Genomic DNA, 19526 nt, shown 5'->3' on the forward strand with positions numbered 1-19526 from the left:
TTACTTGTTGTTGACCTCCTTGGAGCCCCCATTAAGTACGCAATTAAGTCTCTGGTGTCTGATTAGGTTCTTTTTTTGGTAGTACGTTTTGCCGCAAGGACAACGATGCTCCCCCAGGCCTTTGGGCCTCCTCAGGACCGGCACTTCAATATACTGCAGCCCGAGATACTCTAAAATGATTTAAAAAAACTAAAATGGTTTGGTCGGGTTGTTATTAGAACTGTACAGCAGGATTTGTTACAGTGTTGCCACCACCACCACAAAAACAAAACGCACTAGGAAAACATTTAATCAAATTTCAATTTTATGCACCATCCGGCAATGTTGCGTTATACGACTGTTGAACTTGGCTTTGTAATTGCACTCAAACACCGGACATTCAATGGACGGTTCTTTACCGCACTCGTGCACTAAATGACGTCGCATCGTGCAGAACTTGCGGTACGTTTTACCGCACCGCTGACACTCGTAGCCACCCTCTGATTGGTTGTAGCCGGTCACGCGGGGGGGACGTCTACCACAATAGTACTTGACATGTCTGCGCAACGTACCGCGATGCTTGAAACGTTTCTTGCACGTGACGCAAGCGTGAACATAACCTAAAAAACAAACCACTCAACTGACGTCATTGAAACTCTGCTGGAGGACAAGTAAACTATAGTACTAAAGGAATGTGAGGTTATATTAATTAAGTACAAATAATAAATTAATGGAAAACGTCAGGAATAAAGTAGTCGGCCCAGTTCTTGTGATGTCCGTTGCTAATGTGCAATTTTAGGTGTTCGGGTTTTTTGCCCACGTAGAGACAACCCTGTTCGGGACATTTAAATCGTTTCTCCTTGACAAATTTCAAACAGCCATTTTCACCCCGGAAATGTTTCAATACTGATTCTCCACGTACCCCTCCACCTAGAAAAAAAAATTACTTTACATATTTATGGCCAAAATGGCGCTTAACTAACCACAAAAAAAAACGTCACATTAACATAAACCAACTAGTAAAGAGGAGTGATATTTGGTCACGTGACAGTTCACACCAACAACAACTGAATTTTCTGATCAGCCTCCGTCAGCGCCATTTTGAATGGTTTAAAACTATAAATCTTAAATACAACACCCAGTGTATGTCCACCATTTAGAATTTTTTAAGAAGACAAGAGTTAAATTGATTATTTATTTCTCGTTTTTGACACACCACTTAGATCCTGTTGTTTGGAATAAAACAAAGTCACGTGATAGTTCCGACCAATAGGCTTGCGCCGAGAAGATCCTCCCCCGCAAGCCCCGCCCTGAAATGGGCGTGTCGTTACTTTTCCGCCGTCAAACTGTGTACGTTGAGCTGATGCCGTTTGACGCTTTGTTTCTGCGTAAACTTGGCGTCGCAGTAGTCGCAGTTATAGTATTTGCGTTTACCGCACTCGTACTGGTAGTGACGTTTGTACGAAGCTTTGCATTTGTAGCTTTTGCCACAATTGCAATAATAAATTCTGGACTCATCTGAAACACACGGAATTAATTTAGTCATATCTCCGGAACGGTTACAGATAGAGGAATGAAATTCACGTCACGTGACAGCTGGGATCAGTAGGCACGTTTTATGAAGAAACAAGTTTTTTGATCGGACCCACCGTTTCTGAGAAAATTTACAAAAACTACTGCATCTGCGTAAGTGAAGTGCCAGGCATCCACTACCTCACGTTTGAGTGTGAGAGAGAGAGATACACAAAACAAACTTTGCCACATGGTTGCTTAGACCAATAGGCAACTTTTATGAAGAAACAATTTTTTTTATAAAACGCACCGTTTTTGAGAAAAATATTGAGGAAATTTGGTTTCTTGGTCATGTAGGAATTAATAGCTTGTAGGTATGTTAGCACCTATAACTCAAAAACGGTTAAAGCCACAAAAACAAAAATCGGTCACGTGATTCCTTAAACCAATAGGCAACTTTTATAAATAAACAAATTTTTTTCTAAAACCTACCGTTTTCAAGAAAAAAATTCAGACAGTTTTGTTTCTTGGGTAGGTGGGCAAGGATAGTTTGCAGATATGTGTTCACGCCCATAACTCAAAAACGGTTAAAGCCACAAAAACAAAAATTGGTCACGTGATTCTTTAAACCAATAGGCAACTTTTATAAAAAAACAAATTTTTTTCTAAAACCTACCGTTTTGAAGAAAAAAATTCAGACAGTTTTGTTTTTTGGTGTTGGTGTGTTCACTCTTATAACTCAAAAACGGTTAAAGATACCAACGTGAAATTTGGTCACGTGTTTCGTGAGGTTACTAGGCAACTTTTTTTTATTAGCAACGTTACAATATCAATCTTTGTGCACCCTAAGGGTGTGGTTCTTCAAATGTTCTTTCCGTCTAAAAGGCCTAGAACACACTCGACACTCAAACCATTTGCCCTTTCCGCAATCCCTTGATAAATGGACGGAAAGTGAGTTACGGTTCTTGAACACCCTCCAACATCCCTCACAAGACACCCCTAAAACATGCGGTGGTACCTCAAATTATGTAACAGTATCAAACTCCTCAGTGAGTAGAACAGAGACACTCAAAAACGTTTTGTAACGTATTTATTTCGATGCTACATTGATTCGGATAATTTTTGAGGTTTTGAGGAAGGATCAAAATGTCGTCGAAAAATGTGCGTTTTCAAATTGTGCCTTCTCTTGAAACTCATCGAACAAAACGAACACGAGTACTTCTTCTCTTTGCCGCAATCCTGATACAAATGGGCGGTCATTGTTTTTGAGTTTTTGTACCATTTTTTGCAATTGGGACAGCACGCCCCTGTACTACCTAAAAAAATCTCCAATTATCACACTCAAATTAGTGTTAATAAATTAACGTTAACAAGCAGTTAGGCTGGGTTAGTAGTGAGATGCGGATGAATGCATTTTTAGGTTCCATTTCATGGATATACGTTTACAGCACACCACGCAGTGAAATTGAGACGGTTTACCGCACTCGTAGCGTAAATGACGGTTGCAAACCTTACAGTTGAAATAGAAATCTAAAAATAAAAACGCTTGATGAGTGTGGCAACACCGTAAAAGTAACACGCTCAGTTTCCAAGATATTTGAAAACTAACGACAGATTCGAGTTTTTTGGAAAATTCTAACCTCAAACGATGTGTCGTTTAATGAAGTTAACTTTACAAAAAACAAGCATATTTTTGGAATCCTCATTAAATTTCCTATCCAATAACCTAAAAAACACTACAAAATTTGGTACAGTTAGGGAGAAATGCGGTGTCAAAATTTGAACTGCCAGAAACATAGTTTGAAAAGACAGTCAGGGACAAAATCGCTTGTAAAACCCAGTTGGAGTGAGAAATTGACTGTTTTAAGCACATTTTTGAAATCCTCTTTAAATTTCCTATCTAATGACATAAAAAACACTACAAAATCTGTTAAAGTCCAGAAGAAATGCGGTGTCAAAATTTGAACTGCCAGAAACATAGTTTGAAAAGACAGTCAGGGAAAAAATCGCTTGTAAAAACCAGTTGGAATGAGAAAATGACTGTTTTAAGCGCATTTTTGGAATCCTCATTAAATTTCCTATCCAATAACCTAAAAAACACTACAAAATTTGGTACAGTTAGGGAGAAATGCGGTGTCAAAATTTGAACTGCCAGAAACATAGTTTGAAAAGACAGTCAGGGACAAAATCGCTTGTAAAACCCAGTTGGAGTGAGAAATTGACTGTTTTAAGCACATTTTTGAAATCCTCTTTAAATTTCCTATCTAATGACATAAAAAACACTACAAAATCTGGTAAAGTCAAGAAGAAATGCGGTGTCAAAATTTGAACTGCCAGAAACATAGTTTGAAAAGACATTCAGGGACAAAATCGCTTGTAAAACCCAGTTGGAGTGAGAAATTGACTGTTTTAAGCACATTTTTGAAATCCTTATTAAATTTCCTATCTAATGACATAAAAAACACTACAAAATCTGGTAAAGTCAAGAAGAAATGCGGTGTCAAAATTTGAACTGCCAGAAACATAGTTTGAAAAGACATTCAGGGACAAAATCGCTTGTAAAACCCAGTTGGAGTGAGAAATTGACTGTTTTAAGCACATTTTTGAAATCCTTATTAAATTTCCTATCTAATGACATAAAAAACACTACAAAATCTGGTAAAGTCAAGAAGAAATGCGGTGTCAAAATTTGAACTGCTAGAAACACAGTTCGAAAAGACAGTCAGGAACAAAATCGCTTGTAAAACCCAGTTGTAGTGAGAAAATGACTGTTTTAAGCTACGTTTTCCTCCACGGTCGCCAGTCGTCAGCGACCGCGACACGGTAGCTGCTACCAATTCGCTAGACCTGGATTAATGTAATTTAAGTACAACTGTTTTCCTACAAATTCGCGGGTCGCTGCTACCAGCGAATCGTCGCTAGTCGTTGGTCGCCAGTCGCTTGTCTCGCCCTAGAGCAGTACAGTCGTTAGTCGCCGCGAATTTAAATTTAGTTTCATAAAGTTTTATCCAGAAATGGATGGATTTACCATTGAAAAGGATGAACAGCTTGTTCATCTGATCAGTAATAACCCAGAATTATATGATCCCAGAATAAAGAATGAAATCCTTCTTCTTTTCGCTTCTTAAACATTGGTAAAACTTGTTCTCTTCTTTCCCGATCATGCACTAAGGACAGTACTAATATATCATCATCCTGATAACTGTCCAACAATAAAAGTAAAGACCTTGTTTTAGACAGGTTCATTTTAACTCCGTTTAACGTTTCAACTCCGATGAGAATTACAACACGAAGCAAAATTCGCCAGCGAATTAAATCTAGAGGAAAACAGAAGCCGGAGCGAAAATCGTGAACGAATCAATCGTCGCTACCGAGTCGCGGTCGCTGACGACTGGCGACCGTGGAGGAAAACGTAGCTTTAAGCACATTTTTGGAATCCTCATTAAATTTCTTATCCAATAACCTAAAAAACACTAGAAAATTTGGCACAGTCAGGGAGAAATGCGGTGTCAAAATTTGAAGTGCCAGAAACATAGTTTGAAAAGACAGTCAGGGACAAAATCCCTTGTAAAACCCAGCTGGAGTGAGAAAATGACTGTTTTAAGCACATTTTTGGAATCCTCATTAAATTTCCTATCCAAATAACCTAAAAAAACACTATAAAATTTGGTACAGTCATGGAGAAAAACGGTGTAACACACAGTCTCCACACTCAATTTTGAGGTTCTAATCCACTTTTTGAAGCTAAAACTGTCTGTTGTAACAAAGTCACTCAAATTTGAGGGTAAACTTTATTGTCACTAGAAAATAAGTCACATTCGTAAGGCACTCGATTGTACTCCGGCTACTTGGATGTTGCCGGTAAAATAACACCGTGTTTCGACGCGTAGTGCATCTTCAGGTTGAATTTTCGTTTCGTCTTGAAATCGCACTGGTTACAGTGAAACAGAGTCGCTTTGAGGCAGTCTAGCGACGTGTGAGCCCTCAAAGTGTTGCTGTTTTTAAACTGTTTGCCGCACTGGTCACAGTACGCGTGCGGTACCCGTTCCATATCTAAAAAACCGTAAATGGTACTACTGGAGTGGTTTGAGGGATTTTAGGAGCGAACAAAGCAAAAAAACCACTGAAAAATTTTTTGAAGTTTATTTTTGGTTAAGGATAGAAAAAGTCCGCAGGTTCAATCAGTTTGACGTAGTACTGGGAGGACTCCAGCATTAAGTTTGAGTGTTTTGCTCTACAGTGAGTCTTCATGTTGCTCTTCCTCTTGCTGGTATAGTCGCAGAATGTACATTTGAGGGTGTTGGGTTTGTTGCATTCGTACTTTTGATGGTAGTACAAACTGTTTTTGTTTTTGTACGATCTGCTACAAGTCAAGCACTCCACTGTGTCTACAATTTCAAAATTAAAATTAGCTCCTTTGAGGTGTAAAGGAGTAAATCCTCAACTTTGTAGTTTGTCACATCATATCAGGGTAGTTAACTCCTCAATCTACCGAGAAAATTGAGGTTTTTTTTTTTTGAGGAAAAAAACTTATTTTCTCTTGTACTCTTTATATAATATTCTCAAATTTAAACTAGTAAAATGGGCTGCAGCGAGTCATCATCTGTTTGGTTGAATTTGTAGTGTAAATGTAGCCTCAAATTGTTCAGAATCAAGTAGCAACGTTTACACCCATACCGGACTGAGTCACGCAATACCAATCTGGAAAACTTTTGTCGTTGTAAACGCACAAAATGATTTTAAAGGAGACGGTGGAGTTTTAGGGGTGTGACGTTTTCCGGCAACAAATCGTGGATACGCATCATGTGACTGATCAGGTGGGCCTTTTGACGTCCCGTATACGGACAACGGGTGCATTTGAATTGTTTTTCCACGCCGCACTCGAAACGCATATGTTTGCTGCGCGACTCTCGATGCCGGTACGTTTTACTACAGTTGTGACAAGGAAACAACCCTAAAAAAAAATTAAATGTCAATTTTTTGACAGCTGTGTGACAGTTAAGTTAATTTGCTATACCATCGGATAGTCCAAAATGTTTACTTCGTTAAACATTTTTTTGTAAAAAAAGCAATAATTTCCCAAACTTGAAAATTCAAACTTTAACAACAGAGGGGTTGCAACCCCCAAAAACCACCCTTTAACCTGTTAGAGTAGCACGTTCAATTCCACTAAGCAAACTGAACAGTTTTGGTCTCTTGTGATTTTGCGAGATTTTGCTTAGTTTGCTCACAATTTAATAACTCAAACTGCTGATAAAAATGCCAAAAAAGTTTTAACTTTCTGACAGTTGTTTACTCCATTATTATGACAGCTACCTAAACTTTTAATACATCATGCGAAAGCTTGAAATGTGCACTACACACTGTTTTCTGACATATTCTACGTTCAAATTACGTATAACGGAGTTACTCAGGCTGAAAGCTGGTGATGCACCTGAAAGTAGTCAAATTTAAAAAGTTTGATTTGCCACTAAAACACCTTCAAATTTAAAACTCTCATAACTCCATTATTTTTCATCCCTCAGGGAGCTACAACCACTCAAATTAACCGCAGGAAACTGCACTTTACTGCCATGACATCAAAAATTTAATTACCTACACACTAAAAAGGGTGAGGGTAGTATTAGTAGGGAGGTGTAACCCCCTACCACCCCCACAACCACTCTCGGCCACCCGAGTCACCAGGCTGAATTCCACTCAAAAAACTAAACAAATGTTATCCCTAAAGATTTTCCAAAATTTTGCTTAGTAAAGCCGTGATTTAATTGGAAAATTTTAATGAAATGCTAGAGACCAAATGTTTTTAACTTTGACAGCTATTTACTCAGTTGTTGTGACAGTTAACTCAAACTTTTAATAGGTCACTAGAAAGCTTGGAATGTTTGCTTTATTTGTCTTTATTTCGCATTTTACGCTAAATCTGCAAATAACGGAGATATTCAGGTTGAAAGCTCACCGTTCACTTCAAAGTAACCGAATTTGACTAGTTCAAAAACGCTCTAAATTTCAAACTACAATATCTCCGTAATTTTTTAACGTTCAGAGATCCACGACCACTCAAATTAATCGTCGTAAACTGGCCTTTTCAGTTCTGAAATAAAAAATTTTGGGGGGGTTGTTTTAGGGGGATGCAACCCCCTTTCACCCCCTTAAAACCATCCCTTGACCATCTGAATAACCAACTGAATTCCGCTCAAACAACTGAACCAAATTGCTCTCTTGTGATTTTCCCGTTTTTTGCCTATTTTAGGCTCAATTCAATTTAAACTTCTAGTGACTTATACACAAGCCAAAATTAGTAAACTTTGACAGCTGTTTACTCTGTTGTTATGACAGTTGGCTGAACTCTTTTTACACCATTCGAAAGGCCAGAAAGTGCCCTTTAAATAACCATATTACACATTTTTTGCTATAATCGCTGCTAAAGCAGGAATTTTAGTTTAAAGTCATTGATGTCCGTAACGGTGGTCGGAAAACCGTACTTTAAAACGCCACCAAACTGAAGTAAAACTTCAAACTGCAATAACTTCCTTATTTTTCATCGCTCCGGGAGCTACAACCACTCATTTTAACCGTCTTGGACTGCTCTAAACACTACTCGTTGTTACAGAGTAAAATTAAACTGACACTACACAACACGTTTATTCAAACACACACATTATAAACGTATTTGGTTTCTGCGCAGTCCGTGCACGTTGACCATGTGACTGATGGCTGTCGCTTTTTGTTTTCCCACGTAGTTGCACACGAGACATTTAAATTGCGGTGCCACCCCGCATTCGTACTTAAGATGGCGATTAAGGGTGCATTTTTGCCTGTAGTACCTGTAGCATTTAGGGCAAACAAAGAGCCCATCTAGAACAAATTAAATTGTGAAAAATCTTGCTTGATATGACGGAATTGACTACAAAAACGCTGGTAGAACGAAACGGGTGTAAACAAACTCATAAAAGGTGGTGACGTATTTATTGAGTCTCAAAGTTTCGAATGTATGTTCAGGACGTGCCTCTTCAGGTTTCCTTTCACTTTAGTCGTGTACGAGCATTGCAGACAGTGAAATTGAGGATTTTTTCCGCATTCATATTTTTGATGTCGATTCAAAGCTTGTTTCCACTTGTACACTTTCGAGCAGCGCAAACACGTAAAACTACACCCTGCTGCAAAAAAATAACTCTCTATAAAAGGGATTGAAATTTTAAGGGTTGCAACCCCTTGTAAAATTCACTCCACACTACTAACATTTTCTCAATATGTTCAGATTAAGCCCTCTGGTCATTTAAGCAAGAGAAAATTATTCAACTTTGACCGCCCTGTATAACGCCATCTGTACAGCTATCACAGTTTTCTCTCCGCACATTTTCAGATCAGATAACAATTAAGTGAGTTATTTAGGTTAGAAGCACTCAATGCACAAAACCCTGCCAAATCCAGCACTTTAAAACCCACAACAAAACACACAAAATTTCAAACTTCTGTAACTTTGTTATTTTTCAAGTTTCAGTGAGCTATAACCACTTAAATTAACTGGATTGAACTAGGCTTTTCAACATTGGTAACCAAAATGTTGTTTGAAAAAGGGATGAAAGTTTAAGGGTTGCAACCCCTTGTAAAATTCACCCCTCACTACTAACATTGTCTGAATGTGTTCAGATTGGCAGACCATTAAAGTTTGCCCTCCTGTAACTTTTTGCTATCTGGTCTAGTTGGGGCCCTATTAACAAAAACAGAAAGTTGTCATTTAAACAAGCGAAAACTGTTCAAGTTTGACCGCCCTGTATAACTCCATCTGTACAGCTATCACAGTTTTCTCTAGAGCGTTTGATAGCTCAGAGTGTGTACTTCACTTTGTCTAACCGCACATTTTCCGGTCAAAGAACAAATAAGTGAGTTATTTAGGTTAGAAGCACTCAATGCAAAAAAAACCCTGCCAAATCCAGCACTTTAAAACCCACAACAAAACACACAAAATTTCAAACTGCTGTAACTTTGTTATTTTTCAAGTCTCAGTGAGCTACAACCACTCAAATTAACCGGCTTGAACTAGGCTTTTCAGTGGTAGTAACCAAAATGTTGTTAGGGAATGAAATTTTAAGGGTTGCAGCCCCCTAACATTTCACCCTTTTAGTATCACACAAAGGCTGCATCAAAAACCGAAAGAATTATAAAAAACATTTTATTTAACTGTAACTCTAAAAAAATCGATGCTTTAACTTTATGTGCCTCGTGATGTTGCCCTTCAAGGGTGACTTCAAAGGGCAGTAAGGGCACGAATAGCGCGGTTCCACTCCGCAAAACCTCTTCACGTGACTGAGTAGAGAGTTTCGTTTCAGGTACTGTTTACCACACTTGGTGCAGACGTGAGGTGGTCCTAAAAAGCCATTTTTTCAGATTTTTTTTAATCTACCAATCTCCCTTCAGCTAAATCACTCTAAGAATACTCCAAAACGTAGGACTCCCATTGGGTGCTCGATACGTGGTGCGTGTTCAACAGATGGCGCTTCATGCTGCTACGTCGGTTTAACAGTTTCCTGCATTCCTGGAATGTGCAAGTCAACGTAGCCTTTTGACCGCAATCGTACCTTGTGTGGATGTAGAAAGAGCTTTTTTTCGTGTATTTCTTGTTGCATAACTCGCACGTGAATTCTCCATCCCCAACTAAAATTAAATAAATTAAAAACTAGTCTTTGTAAACCTTGTAAATAAGTTACGATTGTCAAATTTTGACATTGTACTAAACAGAGTGGCTTTAATTTTGCTCTTTTGCAAAAACTTCACAACTCTAACCGTTTTAGAGTTATTTAAAAAAAACTGAACTACATACCTAAAAAGTACTTTGGAAGTTTTGACAAGGTGAAAACTTTAAATTTGATTAACTCCCCTAGTTTTTAACTCTCAGGAAGGTTAAACCCCTTGATAAATCGGGAATTAGCTCCTTTTTCTAACAAACGTAGTCATTTTACAATACCTAAATTATTAATGTCAGGGGGTTGAATTTTAAGGGGGTGGTTTCAGTTTTTCCCTCCTAACTCCTAAGGGATGATGAGTTAAAGGGGTGAAATTTTCAGCGTAGAACCAGAAATTTGTAAGGAACAAAAATGTTCTCGTGAAAAAATTTCGTAAATTCAGTCCGTTAAAAGTTATTTCCACTAATGTGATTAACTTACTAATTTTGAAAGGGTGAAACTTTAATTACAGAATAACTCCCTTAGTTTTCCATCCTCAGGGGGCGTAAGCCCCTTGATAAATCGGGAATTAGCTCCTCTTTGTTATGGACGGAGTCATTTTACAATATCTAAATTATTAACGTCAGGGGGTTGAATTTTAAGGGGGTGGTTTCAGTTTTTCCTTTCTAGCTCTTGTAAAAATGTCGTGACTCTAACCAGTTTCGAGATTTTGAAACCTAAAGTTAAACTACACCAAATCTGACAGTTTATTCGTGCATTATTGATCTTAGACCAGGACAAAATTGCTTCGGTTATGAATACGCATGTGTACCACCAAATTATTTTTCTGCGAACACGTCTTGGAACAGTAGGGACACTTGAATTGGGGTAGTTTACCGCACTCGTAACGTTGATGTTGCAACAAACCCCCTTTGCGCTTGTAGCGCCTCTGTTGGTCGCATTTCAAACAATTGTAGTAACCATTGTCGTCCACGTAGTAGTCCGAACCTGGAAAACTCCACTAAGTCAGTGGCGGGTTCAAAATGGCGGCGGAGGAGGCGGCAAAAACAAATTCCAAGTTATACAAAAACAGTTTATTGTCAGCTAGTTTGAGGTTAGGTTTTCTGGTCCTTTGTGTTTGCTAAAAATGTGATACTTCAAGTAGGCGTTGCTGGTGAAACGGCGGTCACATTGGCGGCACGTAAATTGGGGCGGCATACGGCAACGGTACCGTTTGTGCTGTCTAAAGTTCCTCTTGTACACGAAACGTTTGTCGCAATCGTTACAAATGAATATCTGACCGTCCATATGGAAATCCGCATCTAAAACCACCCTCACGTTATTCCTATTTAACCTCACTTTTGTAACAAGGTCACACCAAAAAAAAAAACAAACAAAAATCTTTATTAAAAGTTTTAAAGGGTTTGCATAACGTCACTGTGTATTTCAAAGTAGTGCAACTCCAAAAGGCGTTTTTCCGGATAGCCCTTGTCGCAAAAATCGCAAGGGTGCAAGGCCCTTTTAGTGCACTCCATCCTCAAATGTTTGCGTAGGGTCGCAAGGGTTTTGTAGGGTCTTTTGCAGCTGCCACATTTAAAAACCATTTTACCTAGAGGATTGTAAGTTAATAAGTTAAACTTTGTGTATACAATTAGGTTAATTTCGGAAAATCGTAAATTAGAGCACCCTGTATGTAATTTGAAAGTTTTTTGTTTATACGGTTTGAAAGAGGGGTTTAAGTCGGTTTTTTTAAGAGGTTTACGGCCCCTGTACGTCCAAAAATAACGGAGATATTCAAGTTTGAATTTTTAGGTCACTTTGCTGTTTCAGCTAAGTATGGACTTTACCGCATGTACGAGTCCACTAGTACCTTCCAGACCGAATATCTCACTTATTTGCGATTTTAGCTAAAAATTCGTAAGCAGGTGAAATAAAGAAAATGTTTGCAGCTATATTTCAGTGCTTGAACGAGTCTACTAACTGTCATAATAACTAAGTTAGGAGCTGTCAAAGTTAGACATTTTTCCTTACCTAAATTAACCTAGTTACATTGTGTGGAATAACTCGGAAACAGTTTAGAAATCGACTAAAACTGAAAGGCACTAAAATTACACCCAAGGGATGTGTGTAATGGTAAAGAGGTCAAAAAGTCACAAATTTAAAAAAAAAAAATTAAGAGAGTGAAAAATTGCTTTTGACCACCATATAAAGTGGCGCCCTGTATATCACTCGAAAATGTCCTAAATTTGGTTGATATGACTAAAAAGAGAAGTTCAACCCGGTTCTTTTAAGAGGTTTACGGCCCCTGTACGTCAAAAAATAACGGAGATATTCAAGTTTGAAATTTTAGGTCACTTTGCTGTTTCAGCTAAGTATGGACTTTACCGCATGTACGAGTCCACTAGTACTTTCCAGACCGAATATCTCACTTATTTGTGATTTTAGCTAAAAATTCGTAAGCAGGCAAAATAAAGAAAATGTTTGCAGCTATATTTCAGTGCTTGAACGAGTCTCCTAACTGTCATAATAACTCAGTTAGGAGCTGTCAAAGTCAAGACATTTTTTCTTACATAAATTAACCTAGTTACATTGTGTGGAATAACTCGGAAACAGTTTAGAAATCGACCAAAAACTGTCATCTGTCTGTCATGACCCTTTGCATACTCTCCCAAAAGAAGTTTTACTGACTAATTCAACAATTCACGTTTTATTAAAAATCACATTAAAATCATAAATACTGAGTGGTTTAGGACGTTTGGTTGCGTGGCGCCCCCATGCAACTAACTTTAGCGTTACGGTGCTGCTCCAAATGGTGCTCGTGCTTGAATTTTCTGAAGCACCAAGGGCACTGGTACTTGGGTTCCACCCCGCATTCCAACCTTTTGTGTCTCGATAACGAGTATTTGTTCTTGTAGACGCGTCCGCACAAGTTGCAAACGTACTCAAAATCTAAAAGTGACGGTTAGTTAGTCAGTTTAAAATATTCTATATACAGGGTGTTGACGATTCATACAGTTGATTTAGTGCATGGAAACACTCTGTATATACCAAAAATCTTGGTCAAACAAATTTTGACCAATCACAAATTAGTACTCACTGCTTTGTGCAATTGTAGACAAATTGATTGACAAAACATTGTTTAGTTTTAAACGGCAAATGACTGAACTATTTCCAGTTTGAATTAACGGTCATTAATAGACAGAGTCGTAATAAGAATTTTCTTTTTCAGTTTATTAGTGACAAAAAAACTCTCAAACTAAAAATCATAATATATTTAATAAGCACTTGATTAAAATAACTTTTACATAATCTTCGAGTACTTGTAACGACGTCTTTCTGGCGGCAGTACCACCTGGTGCACCGTGATCATGTGATGCTTAAGACTCCCTTTCCTGTGGGTACGATACGGGCAACTGTCAAAGTTGCAGGCAAATTTTTTCGCTTTGCCACACTCGTACGTCGTGTGATTGTACAGGGAGGAACGATGTTTGTAAAATCGCCCGCAGGTCGGGCAAGAATAGCCTTTTGCATCTAAAAAATGTTAAAGTCAGTTTGGGAGCCTTAAAGGCTGTTTGAACTCAACTAAAACGTCATTTTCCGTATTTATATTTTCAGTTTGTGTATTAAAGTAACGTGCTTTTTCAGGTTGTCCTTTCGTTTGCAAAGGTAAGTACAGTACGGACAAGAAAAAGTAACCTGCAAAATTTGAGCACCCTGTATGTAATTCAATACGGTATATATATAATACGGTTTGAAAGAGGGGTTCAAGCCGGTTCTTTTAAGAGGTTTACGGTCCCTGTAGGACGAAAAATAACGGAGATAATCAAGTTTGAATTTTTAGGTCACTTTGCTGTTTCAGCTAAGTATGGTCTTTACGGCATGTGTGAGTGCACTTGTGTCTTCCAGACCGAATATCGCACTTATTTGTGATTTTAGCTAAAAATTCATAAGTAGGTAAAACAAAGAAAATATCTCCAGCTATATTTGAGTGTTTGAACGAACCTCCTAACTGTCATAATAACTGAGTTAGGAGCTGTCAAAGTCAAGACATTTTTTCTTACATAAATTAACCTAGTTACATTTTGTGGAATAACTCGGACACGGTATAGAAATCGACTAAAACTGAAAGGGACCAAAATCACCCCCAAGGAGTGTAAGTAATTGAGGAAGGGCCAAAAAGTCAGAGATGGTTTTAAAAAAATTAAGGGAGTGAAAAATTATTTTTGACCACCATATAAAGTGACACCCTGTATATTACTAGAGAATGTCTTAAATTTGGTTGATATGGCTAAAAAGAGGAGATCAACCCGGTTCTTTTAAGAGGTTTACGGCCCCTGTACGTCCAAAAATAACGGAGATATTCAAGTTTGAATTTTTAGGTCACTGCTGTTTCAGTTAAGTATGGACTTTACGGCATGTATGAGTGCACTAGTCCCTTCCAGACCGAATATCTCACTTATTTGTGATTTTAGCTAAAAATTCTTAAGTAGGTAAAATGAAGAAAATACTTGTAGGTACATTTGAGTGTTTGAATGAACCTTCTAACTGTCATAATAACTAAGTTAGGAGCTGTCAAACTTAGAAAATTTTGACACTTGAAAACCGTCTACATATTTTGTAATTTTTTATTTTCACAAAACACTAACTTCTATATAATACTTTATTATACAAACCCAAAAACAAACCCCAACACCGTTTTAACTCTAACTTATTAACATTAGGACGGATAAAAAATGCTTTTTCAATTCAAGACTACATCAGCACCGGTTGTAGCTTGAAATCGGCGTGTTTCTTTGAATTTAAATGGAATTTCAAGTAATCGAAACGTTTACACTTGAAGTCGCACAGGGGACAGCAAAAGTTGGCCGTTTTGCCGCACTCGTACTTAAGATGGCGCCGAATGTTCCCTTTGAATTTGTACTGTTTGGAGCAACGCACGCAGCTGTAGACGCCATCTTGACACACGTAGTCCCCCAGGAGGTCGCCGTCTAGAAATACAACTAAAACTCTGTGAAGGAGTCGGTTTTTTTGGGGGGTGCCCGTCACCACATACCTGGTTAGAAAAAGATTTCGAAGAGGCTACTCCTAAAGGTTAAGTCACTACTTAATACTGATTATATACAAAAAAAAATAACAAAAAAGCAAAAAAAAAGTTTTTATTGGTTATTACTTGGGGTGCCATTGAGGGTACCTAAAAATTTTTGTGGCATTGGTACTGCATTCTAATCTACGATGTCGATACAACGACTGTCGGTGCTTGTAACGTTTACCACACTTGCAAGTGAACAACATTTGTTGTGCTAAAAAATGTCTTTTTGAAGTCAAAAGTATTGAAAACAAATCTAGTAGTTACCTAAAAGAAAAATATTATCAGTATACATACGCAGCTAAACCATAAAAAAAAACAATAATTAAGAAAAAAACACAAAATTACTAGTGAAAAACTTTGTTCCTTAAGTACACGCCTACTAAACTCTAAAACACTAAAAAAAGGCACGTTATATACTACACGTACAATTAAGGCACTAACCACAGGTTAACTTAAACGGGCTGAAACAACCCTTAAACATGCCACACAATATACTGGCTTGAACACTACACGCTTAAACTAAATGCTGCAATCGCAGTCTTGGTATTTCAATTAAATGGTGGTTGGTTTGTTTTTTTTTTAAATGTCAAATCTGACAGCCAGTTTGTGTACAAAATTATGGGTTTGTGGTAGAAATTTGAAATAACAAAGCCTGGAAGGGCAACTTGCATTGTTATATTAGACACACATCATAAAACGTTCTGCTTTCTACAATCTGGTAACCATTTTCAACCCCCTCAACTTTGACACACCCCTCGTACAAGTGCCAAACTTTAGGTAAAGTTAGACCGTGTTAAGAGGAACAATTTTGTACGTTTGAGTTTTTGCGGAACTATTGCTGCGTTTTAAAGATCTTAACCAAAATAGTGTAGGGAGTTTTTTGAGGAAGTGAGCTTGCCATACTTTGACCAGTCATTGTGAGTTTACTGTGAAAGCTAGACTACTGAATTTTGCACCAAATTGTGCCTAGGGGTTTTCTCTTAATTTGTTCTAATAACACACTTTTTGCTAAAAATTCATATAACCCAGATATTCAGCCTGAACCAAAGCACTGTTTGCAACAGGTGCTAATTTGGACACTTAAAAATTGCCATGCAGAACATTCAAAGTTTGAATTGAAATATCTCGGTTACTTTTCAACCCTCAGGAAACTACGACCACTCACAAAACTCGTCTCGAGCCCCTCTATCCACAGGTGGTAACTAAAGTTTAGTATCTGAGACACATCATAGAGGGCGCTACTTTGTACTACCCGGCAACCATGATCAACGCCCTCACTTTCGACACACCCCTCGTAGATGTTTCAAACTTTCAGCAAAGTTATACCATACTAAGACGATTAGTTTTGTACTCTTGCGTTTTTGCGGAATTTTGCGTTATTTTGTCGATATGCCGTATCCTACTGTAGGGTGTTTTTTAGGAAGTAAACATGTCAAGTTTTGACAGTTCATTGTGAGCTTGCCGTGAGAGTTAGACCGGTCAATTTTGCACCAAATTGTAGCTAGGGGTTTTCTCTTAATTTGCTTTAATAACCTATTTTTTTCTAAAAATTCATATAACCCAGATATTAAGCCTGAACCAAAGCACTGTTTGCAACAGGGTGCTAATTTGGACACTTAAAAATTGCCATGCAGAACATTCAAAGTTTGAATTGAAATATCTCGGTTACTTTTCAACCCTCAGGAAACTACGACCACTCAAAATAACCGATTTTCACTCCTCTATACAGTCATGTTAGTTAAAACAACGGTTTGTGTAAAACAAATCCTAGAGGGCGCTGTCAAACCAACCACCAAATTACTATATTAAAACCTATTAAACTATTACACTAAACCCTTGCGGTAATTACTCCGATTGGGGTTGTTCCTCCTCGTTCACCCCCTCATCGGAGGGTAGTTTTACCGTACCACTATCACCCTCATACAGAGTGACCTCCAAGTTACCTAAAATAGAGTGGTTGCCCTTATTTTTAAGAGCGTACTTGTCAGGGAAACGAATGCAGGCCTTCCTGGCCATGTGTACGTAACAAGTTTGTTTGACATTGAACAAAGTATTGCACCATTTGCACGAATAAGGAGGTCCTGCTGAAAAACATTGGAATTGGTCAACTAACCACTTATTTTCAGTCCCTTAAGGGCCTTACCCACTGCCTTGGAGCGTCTCCTAGGGGAAGCTTGTTCGCACACTTTCCTTTTAATGTGATAGTCTCTTGCGGTGATTCCTTTGAACTCTTTGCCGCACTTCAGACACTTAAGTTCCTTGCCTTCGCTTCGACGTGGCCTGGTGCACACCTGGTTCATTATGTGGTACCTCAAAGACACCACGTGCTTAAACACTGCACCACACAACGTGCACTGAATTGAGACACCTGGAAAGTGTTTTCGTTATACAAGTGCAAGTAAACCAAACTAGAGTGAGCAGGTTAGTATGTTTTAAGGAAACTGGTTGAAAACAAACACTTAAAACACTAAAAATTTTATTTGAAACTACTGGAACTCTTCAGTGTTTTTCACCACTTTATGCTTAGTCATGTAGTGTTTTTTCAAAGGGGACCTCAACTTGGACGCGTAAGAACACAATTCGCAACGAAATTGCGGTTCTTTAAAACACTCGTACTTTAAATGTCTGGTTAACGAATTCTTCTTACAGTACACCCTTGCGCAAGTGGGACAAGGGAATTTGGACTGTTTTTGATCTAAAATTAACACCAAACTGATTAGCAAGTGAACCAAAAAGTGTCCAACACTCAAAACACACTTAAAACAGGTTAAATACGTTTATTTCAAGCTAGCAATACAGTCCTAACTAGATGGGTTGGATTTTTCCGTATCTCAACAAGTTACGGAGATATTCAAGTTTTAAAAAATTCCACCAAAAGTCAGATTTATGTTCCCCAAGTTAGTTAAAAAAATCACTTTGATTGAGTAAAATCCAAAATGGTCGCCGTTAGTATACATATGTAGTAGCCCAAAAAATCCCTAATTTAGATTAAATGTTCGTGCAGTTTTCCAGAAAACTGTCCATAACTCGCTTATTTGAAACACCCTGTATAAACACACCGTATAACAAAAGAAAGCTAATGAATGGGGCTATCACGTGACGTTGAGCGGGCACGGCTATGTTGCCCCGTTTAGCCGCTAGAGAGCGTCAAAGTTGATTATCGTTATTTGCAGTTTTTGCTCAAAATCTCAGAAACGTTTCAGGTTAGAGATCTGAAATTTTTATGAAAAATGCACCTTGACGGGATGCAACTTTTAGCTTCTATACACTTTTTTGGTACCATGCACCGTTTGACCTTGAAAAATTAAAAACTAGAATTGTCAAGAATTTTCAAGGGTGATTGATACCTTCTGATTTTGAAAAAATTTTTTTTTTTTCAAAATTGATCTCAACTGCTTAAATACCTTCAGATTAATAGTACAAAAAATGACGTAAAGTGTCATTTGTCAAAATGTCATTTTGCAAGGGTGCCACGCCCTAAAGTGTCAAAATTGACATAATTTCGGTCATCTCCGAAAAGGTGCCAGTTAGAGCAAAATGGACGTCAGATTTGTGTTCCCCAGGTTCAATTTAGTTAAAAAAATCACTTTGATTAAGGAAAATCCAAAATTGTGGGCGTTAGTATAGTAGGTCCAAAAAATCCCTAATTTAGATTACATTTTCGTGCACTTTTCCAGAAAATTGTCCATAACTCGCTTATTTGAAACACCCTGTATAAACACACCGTATAACAAAAGAAAGCTAATGAATGGGGCTATCACGTGACGTTGAGCGGGCCCGGCTATGTTGCCCCGTTTAGCCGCTAGAGGGCGTCAAAGTTGACTTTAATTTTCCGAAAATTTTACATCCCTCAAAAAAATCCATATTGTTCAGTTGAAACTTTAGACTTGAATATCTCCGTGACTTTTCAAGCCTCAGAAATCTGAAACCACTCGAGAAATCCCCAATTTTCGTTTCTATTTCACCGTACAAGCCAAACATTTGAATTTGGATTATTACTGTACAGGGTGAGCCTAAGAAAGCACACTCATTTCATTTGCCTGATGTGGCAACGTTGCATATGTTTTTTGAGGTTGCCCTTCAACTTGCAGGCGTAGCCACAATAGTCGCAAGTAAATCTGGGTGCCTGCCCACACTCGTACCTCCGATGGTTCCTCAATGACGTCACATATTTGTAACCTTGTCCGCAAGTAGGACACTTGTAAGGCCCTAAAAGAAAAGTTTGTTTTTAATTAGTCACGATAGAAAAATGTGTATTATGAGTTGGTTTACAACACTCTGAA

The 19526-nt window shown here is 38.0% G+C and overlaps 1 protein-coding gene and 1 long non-coding RNA gene across 3 annotated transcripts; both read right to left on the reverse strand.

Annotated features, from left to right (window-relative positions):
* Window positions 1–4241: 4241 nt before the first annotated feature.
* Window positions 4242–11525, reverse strand: LOC145732198 (uncharacterized). The gene is made up of 4 exons (XR_014178959.1): window positions 10987–11525; window positions 9919–10146; window positions 4520–9859; window positions 4242–4441 (listed from the first exon to the last, which is right to left on the reverse strand). It is a non-coding gene; the product is annotated as an uncharacterized LOC145732198 (long non-coding RNA).
* A 1886-nt stretch (window positions 11526–13411) lies between these two features.
* LOC145732186 (uncharacterized) lies at window positions 13412–19381 on the reverse strand. 2 transcript variants are annotated; one of them, XM_081984297.1, is made up of 2 exons: window positions 17387–19381; window positions 13412–17324 (listed from the first exon to the last, which is right to left on the reverse strand). In XM_081984297.1, the coding sequence occupies exons 1-2, from the start codon at window positions 17541–17543 to the stop codon at window positions 17089–17091; spliced, it is 393 nt and encodes a 130-aa protein (XP_081840423.1). In that variant the 5' UTR covers window positions 17544–19381; the 3' UTR covers window positions 13412–17088. The 2 variants fall into 2 exon arrangements, with proteins under 2 accessions (XP_081840423.1, XP_081840422.1); XM_081984296.1 differs by having other exon boundaries at window positions 13412–17327.
* Between the last annotated feature and the right edge of the window lie 145 nt (window positions 19382–19526).

This window comes from Ips typographus, linkage group LG7, assembly GCF_016097725.1.
Source record: "Ips typographus isolate SLU linkage group LG7, UJ_Ityp_2.0, whole genome shotgun sequence".
Taxonomy (NCBI): Eukaryota; Metazoa; Arthropoda; class Insecta; order Coleoptera; family Curculionidae; genus Ips; species Ips typographus.

Bases quoted from the DNA above. Each gene is read 5' to 3' on its own strand.
- LOC145732186 (XM_081984296.1), bottom strand. From the start codon at position 17,543: ATGAACCAGGTGTGCACCAGGCCACGTCGAAGCGAAGGCAAGGAACTT. The intron at 17,328-17,386 runs GTAAGGCCCTTA...AATGTTTTTCAG, and splicing joins GAGACGCTCCAAGGCAGTGG to CAGGACCTCCTTATTCGTGC.